Genomic DNA, 24,735 nt, shown 5'->3' on the forward strand with positions numbered 1-24,735 from the left:
ACGCATTTGCACTTTAAACGCAGGAAACAGCACGTTCCACCCGGGAAGCGTTTTATTGTTGCTCCGAGTCGTGGAACTCTCCCCGACGGAAAAACCCACTCTCAGAACACCTCCCGCATGGCCTTGCTCAGCTTCTGAATCTTGGTTTTCGCAGACATGTCGACGTACTTCTCCCCGATGCGGACGATCATCCCGCCCATGATGGACGGGTCGGTCTAGGAGAGAGAACAGTGGGAGTGGGGGACACTCGAACGCCTCCCCCACCCAGTGGAAAGAAAGGAAGTGCTTGGGAAAGAGGGTGTGCTACAACAAATTTGTGGCACAATCACGTCTACGAAAAGGGGGCACAAGTCAGTTGTGAATGGAATCAGTAATCATTTAACCAAAAACATACAATTCCCACTATAGGCAAATCAGTATACAATCAGATCTGACTTTTCACTGTTTGAAGTGTCAAATTAACCTTAAGAAATATGTCACGTAATTAAAAACATACCTTAACTTCCAATTTCAGTATCTGGTTTTTGCTGAGAAAGCTGTTCAGGACTGTTTTCAGTTCAGAGAGAGTGGCTTCATCCAAAGGCTGAAACAGGAAAAACCACGCTGTGAATTTGGGCAACGCAGACAGAACCGCCCAGGCGCGCGTCGCCCCACCCAGACAGGCCGGGGAGCCCGTGTCAGGCCCCCAGAGCTGCGGAACAAGTCCCTCGTGGGTGCTGGGGTCCTGCCGCACAGGGCCCCCCGGGCGCTCACACTGGGTGGGCACTGCCCACAGGCAGCCCCCACCCCCACCTGCCCTCAGTGCAGGCAGCGCAGCACCAGCCGAGCAGTCCTGCCAAGTGTGGCCCGCGGCAAGGCCGAACCCACTGCTCCCTGGCCAAGAGGGGCGCTTTGCATGGGCTCTGTCCTCTTTAGGACCCACGGGTACCATGCGCCCTGGCACCCGCTGCGCCCCAACCCCTCTGCCCCGGCTGGCTCCTGGTGAGGTGAGCCTGCCCAGGGTGGCTGAAGGCAAGGCAGCAAAACCCCTATCTTTGTGAGGCTCGATCAGTATCTTTGGGGGGCGGGTGGTAAAACCTATCTGTCCAATCAAAACACTACTTGTGAACACTGAGGTCACTGGACCCTATATGCCCACCCTGCCCCTTCGCCTGGACAATCCTGGGGGGCAGTAGCTCCCACCTGCCCTTTACCTGTGCGAGAGCTGAGGTTCAGAGCAGATACAAGTGTAGCCCAGGGGCCCAGGGACCCACCAGAGAGAGGACAAGCACAGGGCCTGACACCCGTCTGTCTCTGAAGTCCGTGCCCTCGGGCACCGGTCAGGCTGTAATTTCTCTTTAAAGAAACTCATCACTGAAGAGTCAATGTCAGAAGCATTAGTGTTGTTTGGCCGTAAAAAAACTGATAAACACACGCACCCTTTAAAACCCATGTGGGTGTAATCACTTAAGAGTGTCCCACAGAGGCGTCGCCGTGGGGACAGATGGTGTGGCCGTCCACACTGTGGCACGACAATGTCCCCAAACGGGGCTCTGCAGGAGATCAGTGTCGCTCGGACACCAGAAACCTTGGTGCAGACGAAGCCGGATTCCCAGCTGCTCCTGCACGCTCCCCTGGTGAGCCCCACACACGGTCCTCCTCGCCCGCCTGCGCAACGGCCGCAGGAGGCCCCAAAAGCAACAGGAGAGGCAGAACCCCGGGTGGGAGTGAGGCTGAGAGGCGTGTGCGACACCTGGCCTCACCCTGTGACCCAAGATGGGCACCTGCACTGCACTCCCAGACTCGCCCTCGCACACAACACGAACTGCAGGCACCAGCCCGTAGCAGGGCTTGGGGAGCGGCAGCTCCTGCCGCAGCCCCTTTGCCAGGCCAGCACGGTCACGGGGCCATCGGCCCAGCCTCCCACTCACCACCACCCAAGACTGCAAACTCGAGTTTCAGCCAACTCACACAATCGGTGACGCCGCTGTGGGACTCAGACCACTACTTCCCAGCACCTTTAACCCAGCCCACACGCCGTGGGAACACGCTTTGGACAGGGAGGCGCCAAGGCCACGGGAGCTGGCCGAGGGGAGGAAAACCTGGGTGGCAAGATACCCCCCCAACCTCTGGATCTGAGCCTGCCTTTTCTTCCTGTCCCTCCAAGCATGATGCCCAGGTGCCCGGCCACGACGGCAGCCGCAGCCCCCACTTACAGACGCGGTGGTCACGGTGCATGGTACCTCTCCACGGTGGACGCTCATCATGGTGGAGAAGGCGGAGACGACAGCGGGCGTGCTGGTCAAACGGCCGTTCTCAGCAAGCAGGTCTGGGGAGGCGGGGGTGTTTCAGTGCGGACGCGCTTGCAAGGGGCCACTCATTCGCCTCCAGGGCAAATGCAGATCGGTGGCCTTAAAATACTATACTCAATGTTCTTTAAAAGTTCAAATGGAGAAGATGCAATCATTGCTCAAGGTTTTTTAAAACGACTGCGTCAACCAGCATTTAACTTAGTAAGGGGATGTGTGTCTTACACAGATCTGAGACAGATATATATTTATATCTTTGCTTAATCCACTCACCTTTTTCAGCGGCCCACCCATTCCCCTTCCCCTCGGACAGCTGTCTGTTTTCTCAGTATGAGTCTGTTTCTGTTTTTTTATTTTGTTCCTTAGGTTCTGTGTATGAACCACACAGTACTTGTCCTTCTCTGACTGGCATGTATCACTTAGCATAATGCTCTCCAGGGCCATCCACGCTGTTGCAGAGGTAAGATTTCCTTCTTTTTCATGGCCACACAGTGGCCATGAAAAAGAAGGAAATCTTACCTTTTCANTTTATTCTTCTTTCTTTTTCCCCCCCCCCCCCCCCCCCCCCCCCGTCTACTGATGGGCACCCGGGCTGTTTCCACGTGTTGGTGACTGTAACACTGCAATGGACACCGGGGTGCACATGCTCTATCGAATTAGTGTTTGGGATCTTAGGATATATTCCCAGAAGTGGGATCACGGGGGCGCAGGCAGTCCCACTTTTAACTTTCTGAGGAGACTCCTTCTTTCCCCAGTGGCCGACCCCTCTGCAGCCCCGCCAGCAGGGCCAAGGGCTCCCCTCCACGTCCTTGGCAGCACGTGTCGGTCTGACGACGGGCACGCCGACAGGTGTGGGGTGGTGTCTCGCTGTGGTTTTCGTCTGCGTCTCTCCGATGGGTGGTGAGGTTGAGCACCTTTCTGTGTATGTCCCTTTTGGACAAGTGTCTGTTCAGGTCCCTTGCCCAGTTTTGAATTAGATTTTTTGGGTGTTGTTTTTAAGTCCTTTGTAACTTTTGACTATTAACTGCTCATCAGATGTGTCGCTGGTGAGTATGTTCTCGCATTCAGTGGGTTCTTTCCATTCCATTAATGGTTTCCTTTGCTGCACAAGACCTTTCGAGTTTGATGCAGTCCCATTTATTATTTTTTGTTTCCCGGGTCCAAGAAAATGTATCAAGATAAAAATATTGCTATGAGAAACGCCCCAAAATCTTACTGCCTGTTTTCTTCTTGACTTTTTTATGGCTCTCAAGTTTGAGTCTCTAACCCATTTTGCGTTTAGCCTCGTGTGTGGGGTGGGGAAGTGGCCTGGTTTCACTCGTTGCACGTCCGTCTCCTCTTCCGGGCACCACTTACTGAACAGACCACCTGTGCCCTGTGCCCCGCTGCAGGTTCCTGCCTCCTTGGTCAAACCTTAACTGACCGCACAGGCGCTGGTTTATGTCTGGACTGTTTACTGACCCCTGTGTCTGTTTTCACACCGGTTCCACGCTGTCTTGTTCACTGCAGCATAGCGCCTCCAGCTCTGTTCTTTCCCCAGACTGTGGTGGCTGTTGGGCTCTTTTTTGGTTCCACACCAATTTTGGGTTCTTCGCTCTAGTCGTGTGAAGCGCACCCTTGGCGCCTGGATGAGAACGGTGCCGCCGTTTTGCCCACTCTTCCCGTCCTGGAGCACGGGCTGTGCTTCCGCCTACTCGTATCTTCTTCAGTCTTCTCCTTCAGAGTCTAAGTGCAGGTCTCCTACACCCGCGGTCAACTTATTCCCAGGTATTTATTTTGTGACGTGATTGTAAATAGGGTTGTTTTCTTAGTTTCCCTTTCTGACAGTTCACTATTAATAGGTAAAAAAATGCGGATATTTACTGACTTGCAGCTATTTATCTTGTATCCTGCCACCTTACTGAATTATCAGTTCTGGTATTTTTTGGTGGAATATCTAGGTTTCTCTATATACAGCATCATGTCATCTACAAATAACAAGTTTTACTTCTTCTAATTTGGATGCCTTTTATTTCTTCTTCTTGTATGACTACTGTGGCTAGAACTCCCAACACTATGCTGAGTAGGAGTGGGGGAAGGAGACATCTCTGTCCTGTTTTCCTTTTGTAAAGATTTTATTTACTTATTTTTAGAGAAAGGGGAAGGGAAGGTGAAAGAGAGGAGTGTGGGTTGCTTCTTGTGCACCCCCTACTGGGCACCTGGCTCACAACCAAGGCATGTGCCCTGACTAGGAATCGAACTGGTGAACTTTTGGTTCACAGGCCTGCGCTCAATCCACTGAACTACACTGGCCAGGGTCCAGTCGTGTTCTTGATCTTCAGGTAAACACTTATGGTTTTTGCCCATTGAACATGATACTGGCTGCGGGTTAGTCACATATGGCCTGTATCACACTAAAGTGTGATCCCCCTGGTCCCACTGTTACTACCATACGTGGGTGCTGGATTTTATCACATGCTTTTTCTGCATCTGTTGATATAATCGTTATTTTTACCCTTCATTTTGTTTATGAGGTATACAGTATTTATTGGTATGTGGATATTGTACCAGCCTTACATCCCTGGAATAAATCCCACTTGGTCATGGTGTGTGATCTTTTTAAGTATTTCTGGATTTGGTTTGCTAATATTGCATTGAGGATTTTAGCATCTACGTTTAGCAGGTATTTTGGCCTAAAATTTTCTTTGTCCGTGGTGACTTTATCTGGTTTTGGAATCAGGCTAATGCTGGTCTCGTAAAATAAACTTGGGAGTCTTCCCTCCTCTTGAGATGTCTGGAACAGGTTCAGGAGAGGCGTCAGTTCCTCTTCGAACGTCTGTTTTTTTTAAATTGCAGCTTGCAGTCTGATTTGCATATGATGTCACAGATTCCAAAGTCTGGCTACGAATCCTCAAACTAACACTGTATATATTAAAAAATGACAACAGGAATGCAAATATCTTCAGGGACAGAGGCACAGCCACTGCCACATGGATCAAGATGCCATGAGATGAGACATTATTACATCTCAGTATCTTCAGACAGTGCCTCTCAATGTTTTCTTTTTTAGTCCCCACCCAAGGACATGTTTATCGAATTTAGAGGGGAGAGAGGGAGGGAGAGAAACATTGACAGCTGCCTCCGGTATGCGCTGCCACCAGGAACTGAACCCGCGCTTTTTGGTGTACAGGCTGAAGCACGACCAACCCGGCCCCCGGCCGGGCAGGACAGGGGCCCTGGGTCCTGAACGCACGCACTCGCCCGGGGAGCTCGGGGAGGTGCAGGCCGGGCGAGTGTGTGATGCTCACCCACGCCACACTTCCCAGAGCAACTCCCCCCGAGGGCAGTGGGGAAGGTCTGGTACTCACTGATCAGGTTGGACGTGAGGGGGGAGAACTTCTCCTTGGCGGTCATGTCGTTCAGGCTCTTCACTTTGACGGAGCGCTTTACGTAGGGGTTCATAATCGAGGAAGCCATTTTGGGATCCTTCAAGATTTGCTAAAAGTGCCAAAAAAAAACCCCTTTCTTAACCTCGTCAGAGCATAAGCGACCCTGGCTACCACACACACTTTCCTTCTCAGGAACCGCGCACTGCGTGGACCACATCAGCGCCCTCAAAGCACGAGGAACGGCCGACAGCCAATCTTCTCTGCCTTCAAGAACATACATGCCAGGATTTTACACAGGATACCGTGTTCCTCGAAAAAATTTAGATACTTTATGAAATTTCTTAAAATTCATTTTTACTCTTCGAGAGATTATATAAAAAAAGCAAGCAGCCCAAAGGCCCCATTCACTGCACACAGTAATGTACGTCACACAGGGAGCACCTTCGATTTCCACGCACCGAGAGGACACCGGGGGGCCAACACTCACACGCAGACCTGGAGTGGCGCCTCCCCCTGGAGGGGCCTTTTCTCTTGGGCGGACCCGACCCCTGCTGCCCTCTGCGGAGCCCCGGAGAACCCACCCAGCCTGGGACCTCTGGTGCTTCCAGAGTGTCTGGGAGGGAGATGAGACACGAGAGACCACGCCGTCTCCACGGTTACATCACCAACGCCTGCACTCGGTGACCAAAGGCTGCTCCCCTCTCGAGGTGACTGCATTAGCTAGTCTCCCAGGCCCGGCCCGAATCCTGGCTCTGGTCCACTGCTGTCCAGTGAGAAAATGGCTACTGAATGGCCCCACAGCGACCACCGCCTCCCCCAAATGCCCGTGTGCCACCCTGCCTGCTCCTGCCGCCCCCCAGCAGCCAGGCCGCTGGCTCCATGAGGGCAGTAAGGGACCCACACAGACCCTGAGCATTATCCACACAACTAGCCCGTGAGGTTTTTTCCCCCAAACGGCAACATTAGACATCTGTGGATTAGAAAGCCCCCAAAAATCTAAACCAAAATAAGAGCACGGCTTTCTCCGGAGAGCGTCCTGCACGGTACTTCCCGCTACTCCTTGAGTGCAGGCCTTCCTGCCAGAGGGGCGGCGACCAGAAGCCCCAGGGGGAGGCAGGAGACGTGTTGGGACGGCGACCCCACCCAGTCAGTGGGGTCACAGCAGACTCCCCGAGTCGGGCTGCAGCGCAGGCCGTGGCTGCTCAGTGCGCCCACTCTTCTCCTCACGTTACAGCGGGGAGCCCTCCCCGCGCCTCCTGCTCTGTCCGTTCCTGCCGCTGGTCAGTGCCGGCCCCGGCGTGGGACTCACACACTAGTTTTGCTGCCCAGGAGGCTCAGCCGGCCCTGCCCCTCGCATCTCAGGAATGAAATAATAACTAACACCAGGAAAGGCTTTGCAAGGAAAATAAACTCCCAGTAAAACAAAACCACAGTATTTTCTAAAGACTATTTTGAAAATGCCTGGAATACAAGCATAGGTTTTTCAAAGGTGTCTTAATTCCCTTTGAGATGAAAGAAAATTTTCTTTCTTTCTTGAGATTTTATTTACTTATTTTTAGAGAGAGGGGAAGGAAGAGAGGATGAGACACACCAAAGTGTGGTTGCCTCTTGTGCGCCCTCCACTGGGGACCTGGCCCACGACACAGGCATGTGCCCTGACTGGGAATTGAACCAGCCGACCCTTTGGTTCTCAGGCTGGCGCTCAGTCCACTAAGCCACACCAGCCAGGGCTGACACATTTTCTTATGTTACCAACTCGTATTTCTAGTTCTTTTAGCCTAAGTCTTGGTACATTAATGTCCTTATATGTATCTCTCTGTACCTACTATGCAATAGGTTCAGAATAGTAATACCCAGCACTATGACTATCAACGTGATTCCAGAAAAACAGGGTCTTTCTTTTTTTGCAGTTCTTCTCTGAGGATGACCTCCTGGGGGATTGCATGATTAAACGACTAAAGGGAAAAATATACAATGGAAACTTAAAAAAAAAAAGAACAGAAAAGCTACTCACCGCTACTCTCAGCAGTTCCTTTTCTACTTGTTCCAGTTTATTCTGCTTCGACGCCGCAGAGTACAGAGCAGTGGCGTAGCGACCTTCGATGCCATACACCTGAACGGGCGGCTTTAAATAGGGTGGGGCAGGGGAAGAGAGGACAAGGAAAATCAGCCGAGACAACATTACGCTGTCAACAGCAAAACTAAATAGCTGTAGTTCAGAAGCTGCGCCTTCTTTACCACAAACCAGTTTAACCCTGTCCCCAGAGGGCTGCCCTGAATGGCGGTTCTCAAACAAACGCTTGGTACATGCTCGGCCCGGCCCGTCTACGAGCTTCCAAAGCCTCACCTCACAGCGAGGGCCTTAGGGTGTCTAACGTCCCTTTCAGCGTAACTATTTAGAATTAATCGAGGTAATTTTGAGATGAGCTGATACTTCTTTCGCACGCGATGCTGGTCAGTTCGCATTCCAAGTGCGGGAGGGTTTTGACACTGACAGAGGGAGTTCTGAGCATGATGGAGCGTGAAAACAGGTGTCTGCGAGACACCCGCGAGCACACTGCGCACACCTCGCGGCACCTCCACGCAGGTCTCCTGCAGGTCTGGTGGGGCCCCGCAGCAGCTCACTGCGTGCCCGATGCTCAGCCTCCTCCTCCCAGTGAGCCGTAGGCTTTCCTGCGCACTGCCACTGGTTGGGGACCGCACGCCCCGGTGGCACTGGGTGGCAGTGGACAGGCTAAGGCTCCGAGTGGCATTTAGCTCCAGACCTTGGACAAGCCTTCCCGAGTCTCTGTTTCCTCTTCCGTAAAATGGGAAGACCAGTTACTTGTCATCGCTGTTCTGGGGTTCTAGGAATTCTCCCAGTTAAAGGCCGCGTGGGGGCCTGTCACACGGCAGGCATTTGACATCACCTGTCCCCCCCAGCCCCATGTACACAAAGCGTTTTGGGAAGCACAATCGTGCAGCCGGGTTTAGGCAGGAACTAAACAGAGGCCCACGCCCCAGCGGTGCTGCGGCCGTCTCTGCTCTAAAATGATGAAGAGTGAGCTGACCTACCCGCACAAGCTTGGCGAACGGCCTGGCCACAGACGTGCTGAAGCACCGCACCTGGAAAACAAGGGGAAGCAGGTCACATTGAGATCACTCGAAGCATTTCCACACTTAAGGGAAAATATTTTAAACGTGAATTTTACATAGTAAGTTTCCATGTTTCTTTGTGTCGTCACATAGGTTCCAGGAGGGTGGGCTCCTCTGTGCAGGGAGGGAATCTCCCTGCTGAGAACCTCCCAGGCCGCCTGGGAGTCTGCCTGCCTGGCACCATCCTCCTTTGCTAGGACAGGCTGAGGCCGGCACCCCAGTATAAAAACACAAATTTCGATGAAATATGTGTTTCAAAACATTTAAGGGGTTTTTAGCATTTATATTACCACCCACGAGCAGGATTTTAAAGCCGGGAGCATTCCAGCCACGATTTGCAAGAGGTGAACTTGCAAGAGGTGAACGTTCTCAGTACCCAAGTGCTGTCCGCAAATGAAGCCTAGGCCCCGCACAAGGCAGGTGCGGTGTGAGAACAGACTCCCGTGCTGGCAGATGGCACCGTCTGTGGAGGGGCAGCTTGGAGTCTGCTCTTTAAACGACACTCACAGGGGCACAGGTCACCTTCAAGCACTACAGCTCCGCAGTGATCTACTACAGAACTGCCCGCGAGGATCACAAAACTGCAACGCTTAGGGGGAAGTCACGTGAGCTGCCAGAGGCCCCTCCAGGTAAAGCGTCGCGTGGATATGTAATGTCAAGAGCACGAATTTCCTATCTTCCGTGTGCCTCCGTGGAATCAGATCTCAGCTCTACCCCTTTCTGACCCAGCAGCTAAGGCTGGAACACTTTAGCATTTGTCTCATTTTCCGTATAAAAACGCGAGTTTTGCCTTACAGTTATTACTCCTTAGCATTCCTGTGACCCCTGACCGGTCTGCGCACAACGGCAATGGGAGATGACCTGGGGGCGGGCCGTGCCCTTCGTTCGCCGTCTGGGGAAGCCGTGCCCCTGGTTCCTGGGCCCTCAAACCTGCCGCTCCCGGAGCGGCGCTCGCAGAACGCTCGGGTGAGGCGCGCGCAGCCCCGCGCCCCCTGCCCCCGCCGCCCGGGGTGCGGATGCTGGGCCACCCTAGCCTCCTCGCGTCACCCCTACTCGCCAGGCCCCACGACCCTGAAGGGCAGCCACACTCCCCCAGTTGTGGCCTCGCACCGTGGCTCTAGGGGTCTTAAACGGTCACCCTCGGAAGGATCCTCCCGCTGGCTTTCAGGACCTCCAGTCTCACCTGCCGGGAGAGCCCAGACACTGCCGTGGAGGCCATCTTCTCCCGGGCAGCTGTAGGTCAAACCCGAATTGGGAGAGAGGTGGGAAGGCGCGCGCATGCGTCTGCGTAGCCGCTCGGCCCTCTGGGAAATGTAGGCGTACGTCGTCAGGCCGCATGCGCACGGGGCCTCTGCCGGCTGGGAGTTGTAGTCCTTAGGAGTGGTTGCGACCTACCGGGCTGGGGGTGGAGTTGCTGGGGTCAGAGAGCACTTGAAGAAGGAATAGTTGCGTAACTAAACGCCCGTTACTATAGAATGGATTAATTGTCCCTAGCTTAAAAATTTCCATTGAGACAAATACGGTGGCATTTGTCCCATGTCACATTCCACACTAGCATCATTAGCATTCTTACTACCCCTTCTTCCGACCGCGCCAAAGTGTGTATCAAGTGCAGTTCCTCATTCTGTACTAAAAAGTAAAAATAAAAAGAACCTGACTTTACAGCCCCAGAAGCAGACACTACGTGTCTTGTACCTGGGACACGTCTACCTCTTCCTCACTCCCCGCCTCCTGCCCTGACCCATCTCACCTGAGTACAGCAACTGTTTGGGTAGAGTGATTATCCGAGAACCAGACCTAAAGTAGAACTGGCGTTTGAGCAAGTGACGTTGGAACTGAGGACCCAACGCCAGCCTTCATAAAAGCAACCCGTGTTCAACCTGCTTCCTCCTAAGTGGAGCTCACTCTAATTTTCTCTTCTGTAAGAAATAGAATGAAAAAAAAAAAAAGAAATAGAATGGGCCCGCAGAGCTACCTGGCTGCAATCATGGGGTCCTGTGGCCAATTAACACATTTTTGTCTGCTCACATCTATTATAGGAACACGGATTGATTCATTAATCTATCCTTTTAGAATGCAGTTTTCCTCATCATTACAAAAAACTTGTAAAAATGCAAAAAAAAAAAAAAAAAAAAGGAAGGAACGTGATTGCCCCCTTTCCCACCACCAGAGGTAGCTGTCGTCGGTACTTGGTGGGTTGTCCCCCAGTCGTTTCTCAGGCAGTGGCCTGAGCTGCCCAGGCTCCAACCCCAATCCTTGCAGTGACCTTGGCCCAACTGCGTAACTCCTCTGTGCTTCAGTTTCCTCATGATAAAACGGACATTACATAGAATAGCACCTGCCTTATAGGTTGTTAGGAAGAGTAGGGAAGTTAATATATATGTTGTAAAGTAGAATAATTGCTCAACACCATGGCACTCAGTAATGTGCTTTATTTTGTGTTTATTTTTATTACATATATAGATTCACAATATGCGTATAATTTAGTATATTGCCTTATCCCTTCATACACGAGAAAAAAGGGATCCCAAATTATATGTGGTTTGTGAATATCTGCTTACAATATAAGTGTATTTCCAAGTTATATAATTTTCATAGACTTTGAGGAGAGGGTGATGACAGGCAACATTTGAAACAGAGTCACTTTCACCAAGCTGCTGAAATTGCTAACACGATGAGGCTTAAGGCCTGAGGACAGACCTAGTTCTTGTTCCAACTAGAATAGGAACTTAAATTGTTTCGAACTTTCCAGTCTTGTATCAGTGCCTGGGTGTGCAACAGTACACTCTAGTTAACCCCTGTGTGCCCACCCAATATCCATTGTCCAGACCTCCTGGCATCCACCTCTGGACCACTTGGCACCATCATCCTCACGGCCTGACACCTGACTGGTGACTGTCCTGGACCAATGTCACAGCAAGAAATGTAAGACTGACCAATCTCAAGAGTGTGCTTTTTGCTATATGAACTGTTAACCTTTCTTTCTTTTTTGAACACTCCTGGGTTTCTGCCTAGCTGTGTTTGCAGTTGGCAGACTCTCAGACCCTTGAGTAAGTCTCTATTATTTCATTTGTAGCAACTCCCAGACCCTTTTTGAATTTCTTTGACATTATTTTAATGGTTGCAGAATAACCCATCCAGTGGATGGTCTGTAACTTTATTCAATGAATTTTGAACATAATTCAGATGGTTTCCATTTTGGTGGGGGGTTGTTGCTATTTTAAACAAATTTGCATCTCCTAAGCATCTTTAGACACAATTTTTTCCCTTTATACTTAGGATAACTTCCAAATAAATTTCCAACAGCCCCAACTTGGTGACAGGGTGTGAGCATTTGAAAAGTCTGTGATCCATTCCACACAAAAAATTCACTTTCTGCAAATCTTAACAAATTTACTTTCACTAGCAGTGCATAAAAATCCTTGTTTGATCCCACTCTGCAAACTATTTTTCAGAGGCTGGTTTCACAGAAGCCGAACAGAAAGTATATTAATCATGCACCACGTTTTACTGGGCACCTGTCGTGAGCAGGCAGCTGTTCTGTGCCTGAGGTTACGGCAGGCGCCCGACGAGGTGCTTGCCTTCATAGACCTTCCATTCTATGTGAAACCAAGTCACAAAACCTGCGTTTCCAAATGTGTAGGTGTCAACAGATGCAGTAGAAATCCACGTGGAAAATCCACTTGGAAAACCCTAGACGCTCTATCTCACTGCTAATGAACAAGAGGTGAAATGTTGGACTGTAATGGTGCAGAAACTTCGTTTCTTCGACCAATCAGCGGAACCCCCCCCCCCCCCCACCNCCCCCCCCCCCCCCCCGCTCTCCCATAACCACCGAGGTCAGCGATTTTCCCTCTCTAGACGCATCCCTGAGAAGCCATCTGAGGGCCAGGTCTTTGAGTGCCAGCTCTCCTGTGACTCCAGGCGTGGCGCCGTTTCCTGGATTAATAAACCCTCACTGTCTTTGCTGCAAACCCCTGTTCTCACCTGACTGGGCACGCTCGTTCTCAGGGTGATGGCCCCTCAGGTCAGTGACACAGTGGCACAGCCGCAGCAGGCAGTGCTCCCCATTTCCTCTGCAGTCGCCCCCACCCCAGTCCAGCCCGTCGTGTATCACCAACATGGGAGTGTGTGGCTGTTTGAGTTTTAGGGTTTATTAGCTGGTTGCACACGTGTGGTTTCGGTTTTGTTTAGTCTCAGGATGACTCCAAGGTGTATACTCTGGCAGACCCCCATCTTCTAGGGGCAAAACTTCTTGGATCTTGTATAGGCAGCACACCCAGGAAGTGGCAGTTCTGGGCCTCAGGACAGGTTTCTGGGCGTGGGATTTCCACGCCAGGGACCACTGCTTCCCTCTGGGTGACCCGGATGATCAGAGGAACACAGGAGGGGCCCGATGCCTCCGCAGGCAAACCTCTTTTCCTCTGACTCTGGAACCTTCGGGCGCCTGCTGAAATTTTGCTACAGGCAAAGTGTGGAGAGGACAGGTTGGGGCCCAGAGGCAAGCTGTCCCGGGGGACCAGCTGACAGAATAGAGAATTCGAAAAGAAAAAAATTTTGTTCCAGAAGAAGAGAAAAGACTCAGCCCTCTGCTTTTATGGAGCCTTCCCTCTGTACAAACTTAAAGTGTTTAAAATTTAGCTGTTTTATTTAACAGCTGAGACCAAGGAGTCAAAGGGACTTGCCCAAGACCACAGGCCAGGTCTACAGNAGGAACACAGGAGGGGCCCGATGCCTCCGCAGGAAAACCTCTTTTCCTCTGACTCTGGGACCTTCGGGCGCCTGCTGAAATTTTGCTACAGGCAAAGTGTGGAGAGGACAGGCTGGGGCCCAGAGGCAAGCTGTCCCGGGGGACCAGCTGACAGAATAGAGAATTCGAAAAGAAAAAAATTTTGTTCCAGAAGAAGAGAAAAGACTCAGCCCTCTGCTTTTATGGAGCCTTCCCTCTGTACAAACTTAAAGTGTTTAAAATTTAGCTGTTTTATTTAACAGCTGAGACCAAGGAGTCAAAGGGACTTGCCCAAGACCACAGGCCAGGTCTACAGTGGTAGCAAAACCCAGACATCAAATCTTGACTTTTTTCTCCTATGCCGGCTTTTGATTCAAAGCAAATACTCCTTGCTGTTTCATTTTCTCAGCTAAGGCACCCTGTGTCTGCCGCACAGAAAATAGCAGCGCTGTGTCAGGAACCCTCAGTTGCGTGCATTTTGAAAAGTGAAGTGACTTCCCTTTTGACCCAGAAGGAGCCTCTCCACAACTCAGAAATCTGGGTGAAGGGTGATGTACAGGAAGCTCACCCACTCGCCTTGAAACAGCGAAAGATTGGAAGCAAATGTCCGAGGGTGAGAAATGGTTTTAAAAGTGGCACATCACACAGCCATTCCAATGAGATTTGCAAATAGTATTTAATGACATAGACAATATGTAATGACACTGAAGAAAAAAGACACAAATTACATTCTGTATTTTATTTCATTTTTTTTTACAATGAGCATGTGTCACTACCATCATCCAGGGGGGAAAAAGGGGTGCCCTGACCCTGTCCTGTGACTCCTGTGTCTGCAGCAGGGAAGCCCACCTGCTTCTGACACCCAGGACAGTGGCTTCAGGTAGGTGAGTTGCTCAAGGAATAGGCTCCCTCCAATTTCCTTCCCGAGATTAGCTTCAACAAAGATACCACTAGCCTGGAGGACATTTTCTTTCCTTTAAAAAATATATTTATTTATTTAGAGAGAGGAAGTGAGGGAGAAGGAGATGGAGAGAAACATCGACCACATGCCCCGAACGGGGGACCTGGCCTGTAATCCAGGCTTGTGGTGTGACGGGGAATTGAACCATCGACCTTTTGGTTCACAGGCCAGCACTCCATCCACCGAGCCACACCAGTCAGGGCACCTTTTTTGAATGGAATGTACTGGGGAGAGCATTGGTTGACAACAGCATAAATTTCAGCTGTGCAGCGTTATAACCCTACGTGTGCACAGTCCCCTGCGTGCTCACCTCCCCAAGTCTAGTCCCCTCCGTCGCCGTGTAGTTGCCCCTCTTTATCCCCTTCTTTCTCCCCACCCCCTACCCCTCGGGTAACCTCTGTGCCGTTGTCTGTGTCTGTGAGTTTGTGGTTTTGTTTGCTGCTTTCAGCTTTCTACCCCACGTGCGAGTGAAATCATATGGTTCCTTCCTTCCCCATCTGATCTGTTTCATTTAGCGTCGTACTTTAAGATCCATCCAGTTTGTTGGAAAAGACATTTCATCCGATGTATGTATGTACTAATCTTCTACACCCCCTCATCTGTCCCCTGAAGCACATTTACATTGTTTCTGTGTCAGGGCTATTGTGGACAATGCTGCAAGGAACACAGATGTGTGTATTTACAAATAAGTGTTTTTAAAATGTTCAGGTAGCTACCCCAAAGAGGGATTCCTGGGTCATATGGTACCTCTATTCTCAACTTAAAAAATTTTTTTAATCTATTTATCTTTAGAGGGGAAGGGAAAGAGAGAGGGAGAGAAAAACCAGTGTATGGTTACCTCTTGAGGTCCCCTGCTGGGAACTGGCCTGCAACCCAGGCATGCGCTATGACTGGGAATCGAACCGCAATCCTCGGGTTCGCAGGCCCATGCTCAGTCCACTGAGCTACACCAGCCAGGGCTGTTCTCAATTTTTTTGAAGTCACTCCCTACTGCCTTCCACAGGGGCCGCACCAGTTTACGTCCCCACCAGCAGTGCACAAGGTTCCCTTTCCCAGAGGATTTTTTAGCTTTGCAGAATGCATACTGCAGGTGGTAAGGGTAGTGGTAAGGCTTCCCCTTTACATCGCATTGTGCTGGAAGGACCTGGGAACTGTTTGTGTCATTCACGCACTTATTTATCTCAGAGTGAATTCACGCCAATTTTCTGTTCCTTCCCCCTGCCCCGCCAATCCTCTGTAAAAGACCAGAGCCACTTCCTGTCTTGGGCCACAGGCTGGCAGCTCTGACTTAAAACTTTATATGTAGATTATTTTTCTATTCACTCTGAAGAGCAGGGAAATGCCTTTGTCAGCTTTCTGCACGGGTGTCCATGACACCTCCCTGTTAAAGGGGGCTTTGGGGCCAGCCCACCCGTCGGCAGAGGGCCCTGAGCTGGGACTGACTGGCCATGCTCTGGACAAGAAAAGGCCTCCGAGACGACAGGGCACTCTGAATTGTTCACCGTTAGGACTTGGTGAACCTGTTACAGAGGAAAAGCACGTGCACACACATAGCAGATGGCTCAGGGAGCAGGGAGCAGGACCAACAAAATGGCGCTGGTCCGGTCAAGACAGTATAAAGACAAAGTGGAGTCACTCCTGTCAACCAGCATGGCTGCCAGTCGGCCGTGACACTTTGGTTCAAGAGGGAAACTACCTAAGTCAGAGCAGACACGTCTGACAAGGGGACACACCCCAGATATCTGCCCACGTGGTCAGAGCAGCCACGTCCTCAGGGCAGGACCCCCCACAGACAGGCTTCTGGGGAGAGTCCCCACTGGGCATCAGGGGCGCTAGACATTTATCGGAAAGACCCGGAAGGGTGGGGTCCACCCCTTTCCAGGTACAACCGAGGCAGCTCCACACCCCAGAGGGCTGCCCCACGCCGCGCTGACCTCCCTTGGCCTCGGCCACCAGAGGCTCTGCCTGCTGGACGGAGGACTTCACCTGCCCTGCTGCCCCCTGGCTCCGGAGACCCTTCCGCACAAGACGCCGACGACTCCCTGCCCTCTGTGCTGTCTCCCGGACCTGCAGACCGAGACTCTGGGGCTCGGGGTCACTGTCCCCCACGGATTGCTCTGTGTGTGTGTGTGTGTGTGTGTGTGTGTGTGTGTGTGTGATATTCCCTTAGATGGTGAGAGTGTGAGTAGGATAGTAAGTGTGCCGATGCTCCGCTCTGAGTGGACCTGCGTGCAGTCGCAGCCGAGTGAACAGCGTGGTGACTGTGTGTGACTCCTGTCTGTCCCTCGGTGCCGGGCGGCTCCGCAGGCAGCTCGCTGACTTACAGGGAAGACTGTCACGGACATGAGCTGGCAATGGTGATTTTTTTGTCTTTGGAGAAAGCTGCATCAGGAGGGTCTATGGCATTGACAACTAGGACCTGGAAGGAGACAGAGGGAGGACGTGGCCCTGTGGTCACTGGTCTCCCACCCCGGTGGGCTCTGGCCTCTGAGCTCCTCTTCCCCTCCAGGCAGCAGCGCCGGGCCTGCTCACCTTCCCAGCGCTCAAGGTCACACCCACGCTCAGCCCGGCTCAGGCTGCTGAGGGTCATCCTGACACTAGGGGGCGCCATCTGCTCACGTTATAAACAGCCTGTGGCCTTGGAATGCATTTCTTTCTAGAGCTTTCTCCGTTCAAACCTCTGTGTTTCTGCTCACCCAAGCAAGTGAGAACCAGAGTGTGGTGTGATTGACAAACAACACGACCTCTGAGAGACACTCCAGTCCAGGGTCCTCGTGTTTCGGGGCCCAGACAGGTAGAGATTCTTGTCCGCGTCATACCATCTCCACTCCCCACCCCTTTGGAGGGTCATTTCAGCTCTGAGGAGTCCCTCGGCCCTCCCCCTGCCCGCAGCGACCACGGGGGGGGGGGGCGCGTTTACCTCCATAGGCCCCGCAGCGGCAGGCTCCTGCGCTGGGGCAGACCTCGGGTCTCCTTCCGCAGTCCTTTTTCTGGGTTTGGGGCGCTTCAGGGCAGTTATTCAGCGGGCGCCCTGTTCTGGGAGGTGGTAATGACTGAAGGCATGGGGCTGTGATGAGTCCACAATGCCCTTGCACTTGTTGTTTAGACAAAAATGTTGCCTGTAAATCGAGGACAGGGAACACGGTAGATGGTGTGTTGGGGCAACGTGGCCCTGCTTGGTGGCCCTGCCCAGGCCGGGGACCGGGGGTCACTAGCCCTTCCTGCAGAGATGAGCCAGGCTCTGCAGCCCCCCGGCCCAGGTCTGAATGCCAGCCCTGTCGCCTGCCAGCTGTGTGGTCCAGGCGAGCCCCTTAGCTTCCGTGCCTCTGTTTCCTCCCCGAGAGCAGAGCTAGGGACTGCGCAGACCATGTAGGTCCCTGCTGTGGGGCACTTAGCTAGGTGCTGGCACCAGTCTGTCCCCTCCCACTCCGGACAGTAGCTCCCTCCACCTGTAGAGGCAGGATGAGCACCTCCTGGGTCCTGCTTCATTGTGACATTTTGATTCTGGCTCTCCTCTCTGTCTTCTGAAGTCTGGGGAAGGGTGCGGCCCTCTCTGCGGCCGCTTGCTGCAGGGAGAGAGGCAGAGGCAGGCCCTCGCCTGGACCTGATGGCAGACAGACAGATGGCTGGTGGGGTCAGAACAGCCAGCTCTCAGGGGAGACCTGTAAACACAAGCCCTGAACACCCTTTGCTTTAAAAAGGGGGGGGGTGTATATTTTGTGCACATAAAAATGCGAGCAAACTAGGTGTTTTATAGGAGTTTGGTGTGAAAAAGGAAATTATGTGGTAAGAACAAAAAAAGAAAGTGACACATTTTCCTCCTATGCACAATTATTTTGCTGCAATAAAAGCCAAGGCAACAGTCAGGGCGGGGAGCTCCCAGAAGGTGGGGCAGCGGGGGGAATGCACCCCAGAGCAATGGACCCCACAGGGGGATGCACCACCCAGAAGTCATTGAGGGAATGTGGGACAGAGCCATCGTCCCGAGGCGGCTTCGTACAGGGAAGGGGAGGAGGACGACAGAAAGCCCAGGGGCGCAGCCCACCCAGCAGAACAGAGGGGCTGGAACTTGAGGAAAAGGGAGGCTTTTTCCACCCCCGAGTTGAAAGGCAGCCACTGTTTCTGTAGCAAAAGAAACAGCTCGACCTTGCAGATGGCCCTGGGCACTGAAGGAACGTGGTGAGAAATGCCTAGGCCTGCCTTTCGTTTTGCTGAGCACCCGGCCGGGGTGGCTGGGCTGCGCCCAGTTCTTTGCACAGGATTCCAGCCTGGCTCCGAGCACGCTCTGCTTGGAGAGTTGGGGTGATGAGGAAGTTATCCGTGGGGTGCTCTTTGGAGGCTCAGGCCCAACCTTCAGGGCGGCAGGGCGCTCAGGCCCTCTGCATTGCGTGGCTTGGGATGGGGTGGACGGTCACCCCCAGTTCGCTCGTTCCTTTGTTCGTTGGGGTGTTGCTTCATTTAACAAACACTCACTGTGTATCTGACCCCAAGGTAGAGGCTGCAGGGAGCGACCTCAATCAAGGCTCACACTGCCTTCGGGAGCTGTTGCCAGATTGTCTTTGAGTCAGTGATTGACTTAAAAAAACATCGCCTTTCCTTTGCTCTGTTCAGGGAGAATATTGGTATGGGTGTTCATCTAAAGAGTCCAACTAACTAAATTGCACATAGTTCTGTAAAGTCTGGGCTTTCTTTCATTATAAATCTTTAAACCAGTAGGAATTCCTTCTATATTTCAGCCCCAGAGGGACCAGCATACTCCTCCTGTCCTGTCTTGGCAACTAATGGCAACGATGAAAGGGAAAGAAAGGATAAAAACAGATCATTATAGATTGTTCTGGTAGGCAGAGCATCACTTCACAGCCCACAAAGTGGTTGTTCATTAGAAGTGAAGCCGGGACCCACTCGGGGTCACTGGTTCAAACGGGTCCCCTGGCAATGATGGCAAGAAGCGGCTGTCCTCTCCTCCTGTGACCCCTGACAGCGCTGTGCACTCGAGACTCAGTGGACTTCCCCTAATCCATGTTTACTGACGTTCTTGAGGCAGAGACATTTTCCTTGTTTGTGTTCTGGCTCCAAAGGCTTCCTGAGAACATTCTAGAAGTCGCCTTTCGAGGGTAATAGCCACCAGGACTGACTACTGATTGCGGTAGTCCTGGAACTTAAAAACTGCAGATGTCCACTGTGCACACACGAACTCGAATCTGCATGAACTTGAATGTTCACGATTGGACGAGGCTTCAATAGGTCATGGTGTGTCTGTGGTGGAATACCAGGCTGCCATTTTATTTATGGGGAGGAGGAATTTGCTGAGCTGAGAAAAGACTCATAAAGCATTCCTAAGTTTAAGAAAACAACTGGCTCGAAAGAGTATTCAGTCTATAACACGGTAAAATCTTTGGTGAGCCATCTCATATGTGCGTGTGCCATTCCAAGGGCCAGAGGAACCACGCAAGCATGTCAACTGTCGTAACTTCTGAGAGGGGATTTTGTTTGTCTTTTCCTTGGTGCTTTTCTGTGTTTTCTAAAGTGTTAAGCATCAGTCATACAGATTTTATAGTGAGGAAAAATTCCCTCATAGATGTTACCATTAAATCTCCACTCAGGGGCAACATGATAAGGGTCAAAGAGTCCATCCATCCACCATCCATCTGTCCACCATCCATCCACCATCCATCTATCTACCATCCACCATCCATCCAATATCCATCCATCCATCCATTCATCTGTCATTCATTTATCCATTTGTCCACCATCTATCNATCAGTCATACAGATTTTATAGTGAGGAAAAATTCCCTCATAGATGTTACCATTAAATCTCCACTCAGGGGCAACATGATAAGGGGCAAAGAGTCCATCCATCCACCATCCATCTGTCCACCATCCATCCATCTGTCATTCATTTATCCATCCATCCACCATCCATCTGTCCACCATCCATCTGTCCACCATCCATCCACCATCCATCTGTCCACCATCCATCCACCATCCATCTATCTACCATCCACCATCCATCCAATATCCATCCATCCATCCATTCATCTGTCATTCATTTATCCATTTGTCCACCATCTATCCATCCATTCATCCACCATCCATGATTTTTGTTTAACATCTACGTTTGCCACCAATTTTGTTTATTAAAATCTTATTAATTAATTTATTTACTTTTTCTATTCACTTTAAAAAAGTCTTAACCCCCTGCTGCGTGTCTGGCTTGGCCAGCTTTGGGCCCTTGGGCTGCAGCGGCTCCAGGGTCCAGCAGGAGTTTCTCAGCTCCCACGAGAGACGCTGGGAGGAGGGTGAAATGCACTGCCTTCCCTGGAGACTCTGGGAGGCAGCTCTGGGCGGGGCCTGGGTAGGTCCTGCTTTAAACAAGCACCCCATTGTGGTTCCGACACAGACTATGTGGTACCACCCTTTGAGAGCCTGTCTAAATAACTTAAATGCCCCCCCCTTTTTAAAGTCTAAAAATGGTGAAAAACGGTGGAATGTGAAAGCCCGGCTTGTCGGTCCTTTCACAGGGTCTCTCCGTCCCACCAAGATGTCCCTGGATCCAGGATCCTTAGCTGCACTCTCTTATTTCAGAATGTGACGTGTCTTGTTGGGGTGACATCAAAATACACCCAGTCAGGCTGCCAGCACCCTTGAAGGTCCTTAGGAGTGGCAAGCGCCCTCCTCCCTTCCAGGGCATCAGTGATGGCACGAGACGGGCCAGTGGCTCCAGCAGCGGTGGCCCCTTCCTCAGCGGGTGGCGCCTGCCGGGTGCTCCCCTGAGCACTGGGTGTGCTTTCCGGGGCTCGGTCCTCTCAAAACCCCACAGGTCACCTGCAGACGAAACCACTCCGTCTTACAGGTGAGGAAACTGAGGTTGGGAGAGTTAACTAACATGCCCACGATGACCCGGGCAGCCCGTTGGCATCTCCCCAAAGACTCTGGGCCCGTCTAGCCCCAGACTCTACCGGTGGCCCGGGCGCAGCCCGGAACTCGAGAGCACTGGCCGGTGGCCGCGCCAGGCAGCTGCCCGAGGCCCCGGAGGAATGGGTTCCTCTCTTTCCTTTTCTTTTTTTAGAAGGTGGCAGAGTATGAACTTCATTAAGAAGTATTTACATCCACACGTTTTTTTCCACAGAATGTTTTCCGATGTCAAATTATTATTTAACTGCAGCCTTCGAGACGCGTGTCCTTCATGGTCCCAGCTCATGCAAAGTTAACGACACTGGATAGAATGCATAAAACTCAGCCGGCGGGCATTCCCACCTGGAGTCGCCATCCAGGCCACATTCTCACGAACACACGCCCCCGGGGCAGGGCAGGTAGGAGAACCTCCACCCAAGCCTGTGGACTGGGCTGCCTGCTGCTCCGGGGCGGTGGTGTGGGGGGGCTGGGGTCGCAGGGGGTCAGGCCGTGCCGTGGGGAGCGCTTCAGCAAGTGTGGCTGGTGACGGCCACACAGGGCCGTTTACTACCGGTTGTTCTTAGTGGAAAAATTCGTGTTGGAAAGAAAACCTGCTCCACCCTCGCTCCAGGCATGCTGTCCTCGCTTTATTTTTTTGTGATAGGATGATCTGTTATTCTTATCATTTCCACTTCAAAAATTTTATCGAGATACAATTCATATGCCATACAATTCGTGTCCCCTTTAAAATATTCATTTTAGCAGTTTTGGGAAATGTACATTTTCACAGAACAAATTCTGCTGTCACCACGATCTAATCCAAGAAGACTGTCATCAGGCCAAAACGAAGCTCTCTGCCCATTCGCAGCCCCCCCCCCCATTCTCTCCTCCCTCGGCCCCCACCCCAGCTCCTGGCGAGTGGCCAGGATGTTCCATGGTTATGCTTCGTCCCCTCAGTTAGATTCCAAGAGCCTGCGAACTCATCCCTCTTCCGAGCACAGAGTAGGTGCTTAGTAGCCGACTTGTCTTGGCGACAGAGCTCCCCCTGGGGATGCTCCACCCCTTTGCTGCTGGTCTGGCCACTGAGAAAGGGCGTGAGGTGACTGGAAGAGGAACCGGATGAAGGGCTTCCCCCTCATGCTCCCACTAGGAAGACCCGCACCCAGGGGTGTCACGTCGCCAGCCCGATGCTGTGTGGACCTCCCGTTGAATTCCGTTTGATTCAGGGGAGACAAGGACCCCTGCGGTCTTACATTGTAACGGGAACGCGGACCGTTCAGGGACGCTTTGTGGTTTCCCAGCTCATGCCGACGCGATGAGGACATCGCCGGTGCGGATGGTGGGGACGGGGAGACGAGTTGTGACATGTGTGGGCCTGAACCAGCTTCGTGCGATGGGGAGCAGGCCCTACACGGGCTGCGACGATGCAGCCGCCCTTGTGCCTGGGAATCCACACACTGAACCCCTCTCGTTGGCAGAACATGAAAGCTCAAGATAATCCCCTAATCCTGTGGCATTTGTAAAAAATTCTCCTCTATTCTATTGCAGTTGTCCCAGTTTCTCCTCCCTCCACCTCCCCCGCTCCTGCCACCCCCCCACCCGGCTCCCACAGTCCACGTCCACACCGCCGTCCAGGCCCACAGGTCAGTCGCACGTACTCTCTGAATAACCCCTTCCCCTTCTCCCACCTTCTCACCCCCCCTCCGCTCCCCCTGTCCCTCTGGTAGCTGTCGGTCTGTCCTGTGGGGTTTTTCAATCCACGGACCGAGCTTTGCATCTCCACGCTTCTCACTTGAAGCCACACACTGGAGGTGGGAGCGTCCGGCTCCCTGTGCCGGGGCTCTGGTGACCGTCTGCAGCGGCGGCTGCGGGTGGCTGTGCCCGAGTGACTGCGCTTCCTCTGCCCCTAGTTCCCACTTCCTTTGAAATTCAGTAGTGGACGTTCGTGTGACAGCTCGTGCCCCCACAAACGAGGATCTGAGACTCCCTGCGATGCCGAAAAGTGGAGAGCACCGAGACATCTGTCCGCGGGTGACCGGACAGACGCAGTGGGTCCGTCCCCACAGGAGGGGGACATTGGGCTGTGAAAAGGGCAGAAGCAGGCATGGGGGCTACAGGTGGGTGGGCCTCAAACACCGCGTGCTGGGCGAGGGGAGACAGTCCGAAAGGCCTCAGATTGTGCTTTCCATTCACATGAAATGCCCACGAGGCAGCCCCAGGCCTACGTGCTGCCCAGAGCAGCCGAGGGCCGGGTCCCACATGGGAAACCTTAGGCCGGAGAGGCGGAGCTGAGCCGTGCAGGGTCGTGTGCGGCGGGCAGGCTGTGCTCTGGCTGACCCAAAGTGCTGGACCTGGTCCTCCGGTCGTCGCTGGCTCCCAGCACGAGCGTCAAGGGGCAGAATAACTCGGGGCCACTGCTGGTTCCGTCGTAAAGAAGAGGAACACAGCGAAGAGCTCCACCACAGGGGCTGCAGGCAGCCTTGCTCTGGGCCGCGCCGCAGGGTCCTGCGTCAGCTGCCCCGCTCTTGATGGTCACTGGACTCTCTCTGGTCTGACGGGAGGAGCCGACGTCAGTGGGCCTCTGTTTTCAAAGCTGCTTTTTCAACGAGGCAGTCTGGTCACTGGTCTGCTGAGCTCTAGGGGCAGACAGCACACGCTGGAGAAGGCTCTTATGGAACAGAGCCCACCCTGCTCCTCAGAGGGCCCCTGCCCCCACTGCCAGCTCTGCGCTGCCAGGAGGCACACAGGTGGATGGCGGCTGAAATGAGGCCAAGGGCTGGGAGGAGGGGAGCTGGGGAGTGACCTCACAGGGTTCAGGGCTTCTTTTCGGGGTGGTGAACATACTTAGGAATTCAGTAGTGGTGGTGGTTGCACAACTTTGAGAATATGCTAAAGCCCGCTCCACTGTGTACTTTAAATGAGGGAATTTTATGGCACATAAGTATTATCTTGGTTAAAAAAAGTAAAGAAGAAAAGATTTGCTGCTAAGCCTCCCAAGGAGCTAAAAATAAGAGTAACGGGGAGTCTGATCTTCACTGTTGGCACTGAAGAGGGAGATGACCTTGTAGCTCCGCCCAACCCGGGAGGCGTTTGCTGGAGAACAGTCTGCAGTCCTGGCCACGGCCACATGCTGTCCCAGACCCTCACTGGTCCCACCCGGGTCCCGGGAGCAAAGAGCCTGACAGTTGGAAAACACCCGGGCTCCAGTCCAGCCGTCTGGTGGCTGCAGTGATGAACGCGCCCCAGCGGAAGGGCTGTGTTCCAAGTGGCCCCGGGAGGGGCGGGGCCTGGAACCCTGCATCCGCACTTGTTGAATCCGGCAATCGCCTCTCCTCCGCCTCTCCTCCGGCTCCCCCTG

General features: G+C 52.6%; 1 protein-coding gene and 1 long non-coding RNA gene across 3 annotated transcripts; one reads left to right on the forward strand and one right to left on the reverse strand.

Moving 5' to 3' along the window:
* Positions 1 to 38: 38 nt before the first annotated feature.
* On the reverse strand, positions 39 to 10,080 carry ATP5PO (ATP synthase peripheral stalk subunit OSCP). Its single transcript, XM_037040587.1, has 7 exons — positions 9,975 to 10,080; positions 8,711 to 8,761; positions 7,671 to 7,781; positions 5,636 to 5,765; positions 2,196 to 2,308; positions 497 to 583; positions 39 to 215 (listed from the first exon to the last, which is right to left on the reverse strand). Exons 1-7 carry the CDS (start codon positions 10,008 to 10,010, stop codon positions 102 to 104), a joined length of 642 nt encoding a protein of 213 aa, XP_036896482.1. The 5' UTR covers positions 10,011 to 10,080; the 3' UTR covers positions 39 to 101.
* A 7,102-nt stretch (positions 10,081 to 17,182) lies between these two features.
* LOC118983258 (uncharacterized) lies at positions 17,183 to 22,199 on the forward strand. Of its 2 annotated transcripts, XR_005065678.1 has the most exons (4): positions 17,209 to 17,275; positions 21,005 to 21,336; positions 21,613 to 21,796; positions 22,168 to 22,199. It is a non-coding gene; the product is annotated as an uncharacterized LOC118983258 (long non-coding RNA). The 2 variants fall into 2 exon arrangements; XR_005065679.1 differs by lacking the exon at positions 21,005 to 21,336 and having other exon boundaries at positions 17,183 to 17,275.
* The last annotated feature ends 2,536 nt before the right edge of the window (positions 22,200 to 24,735 follow it).

The sequence above is a fragment of the Sturnira hondurensis genome, unplaced genomic scaffold (assembly GCF_014824575.4).
Source record: "Sturnira hondurensis isolate 20B ecotype Veracruz unplaced genomic scaffold, ASM1482457v3 Scaffold0002640, whole genome shotgun sequence".
NCBI classification, from domain to species: domain Eukaryota; kingdom Metazoa; phylum Chordata; class Mammalia; order Chiroptera; family Phyllostomidae; genus Sturnira; species Sturnira hondurensis.

Bases quoted from the DNA above. Each gene is read 5' to 3' on its own strand.
- ATP5PO (XM_037040587.1), bottom strand. From the start codon at position 10,010: ATGGCCTCCACGGCAGTGTCTGGGCTCTCCCGGCAG. The intron at 2,309-5,635 runs GTGAGTACCAGA...CCGCCTCCCCAG, and splicing joins CCTCACGTCCAACCTGATCA to ACCTGCTTGCTGAGAACGGC. The intron at 216-496 runs GTATGTTTTTAA...TCTCTCTCCTAG, and splicing joins TACTGAAATTGGAAGTTAAG to ACCGACCCGTCCATCATGGG.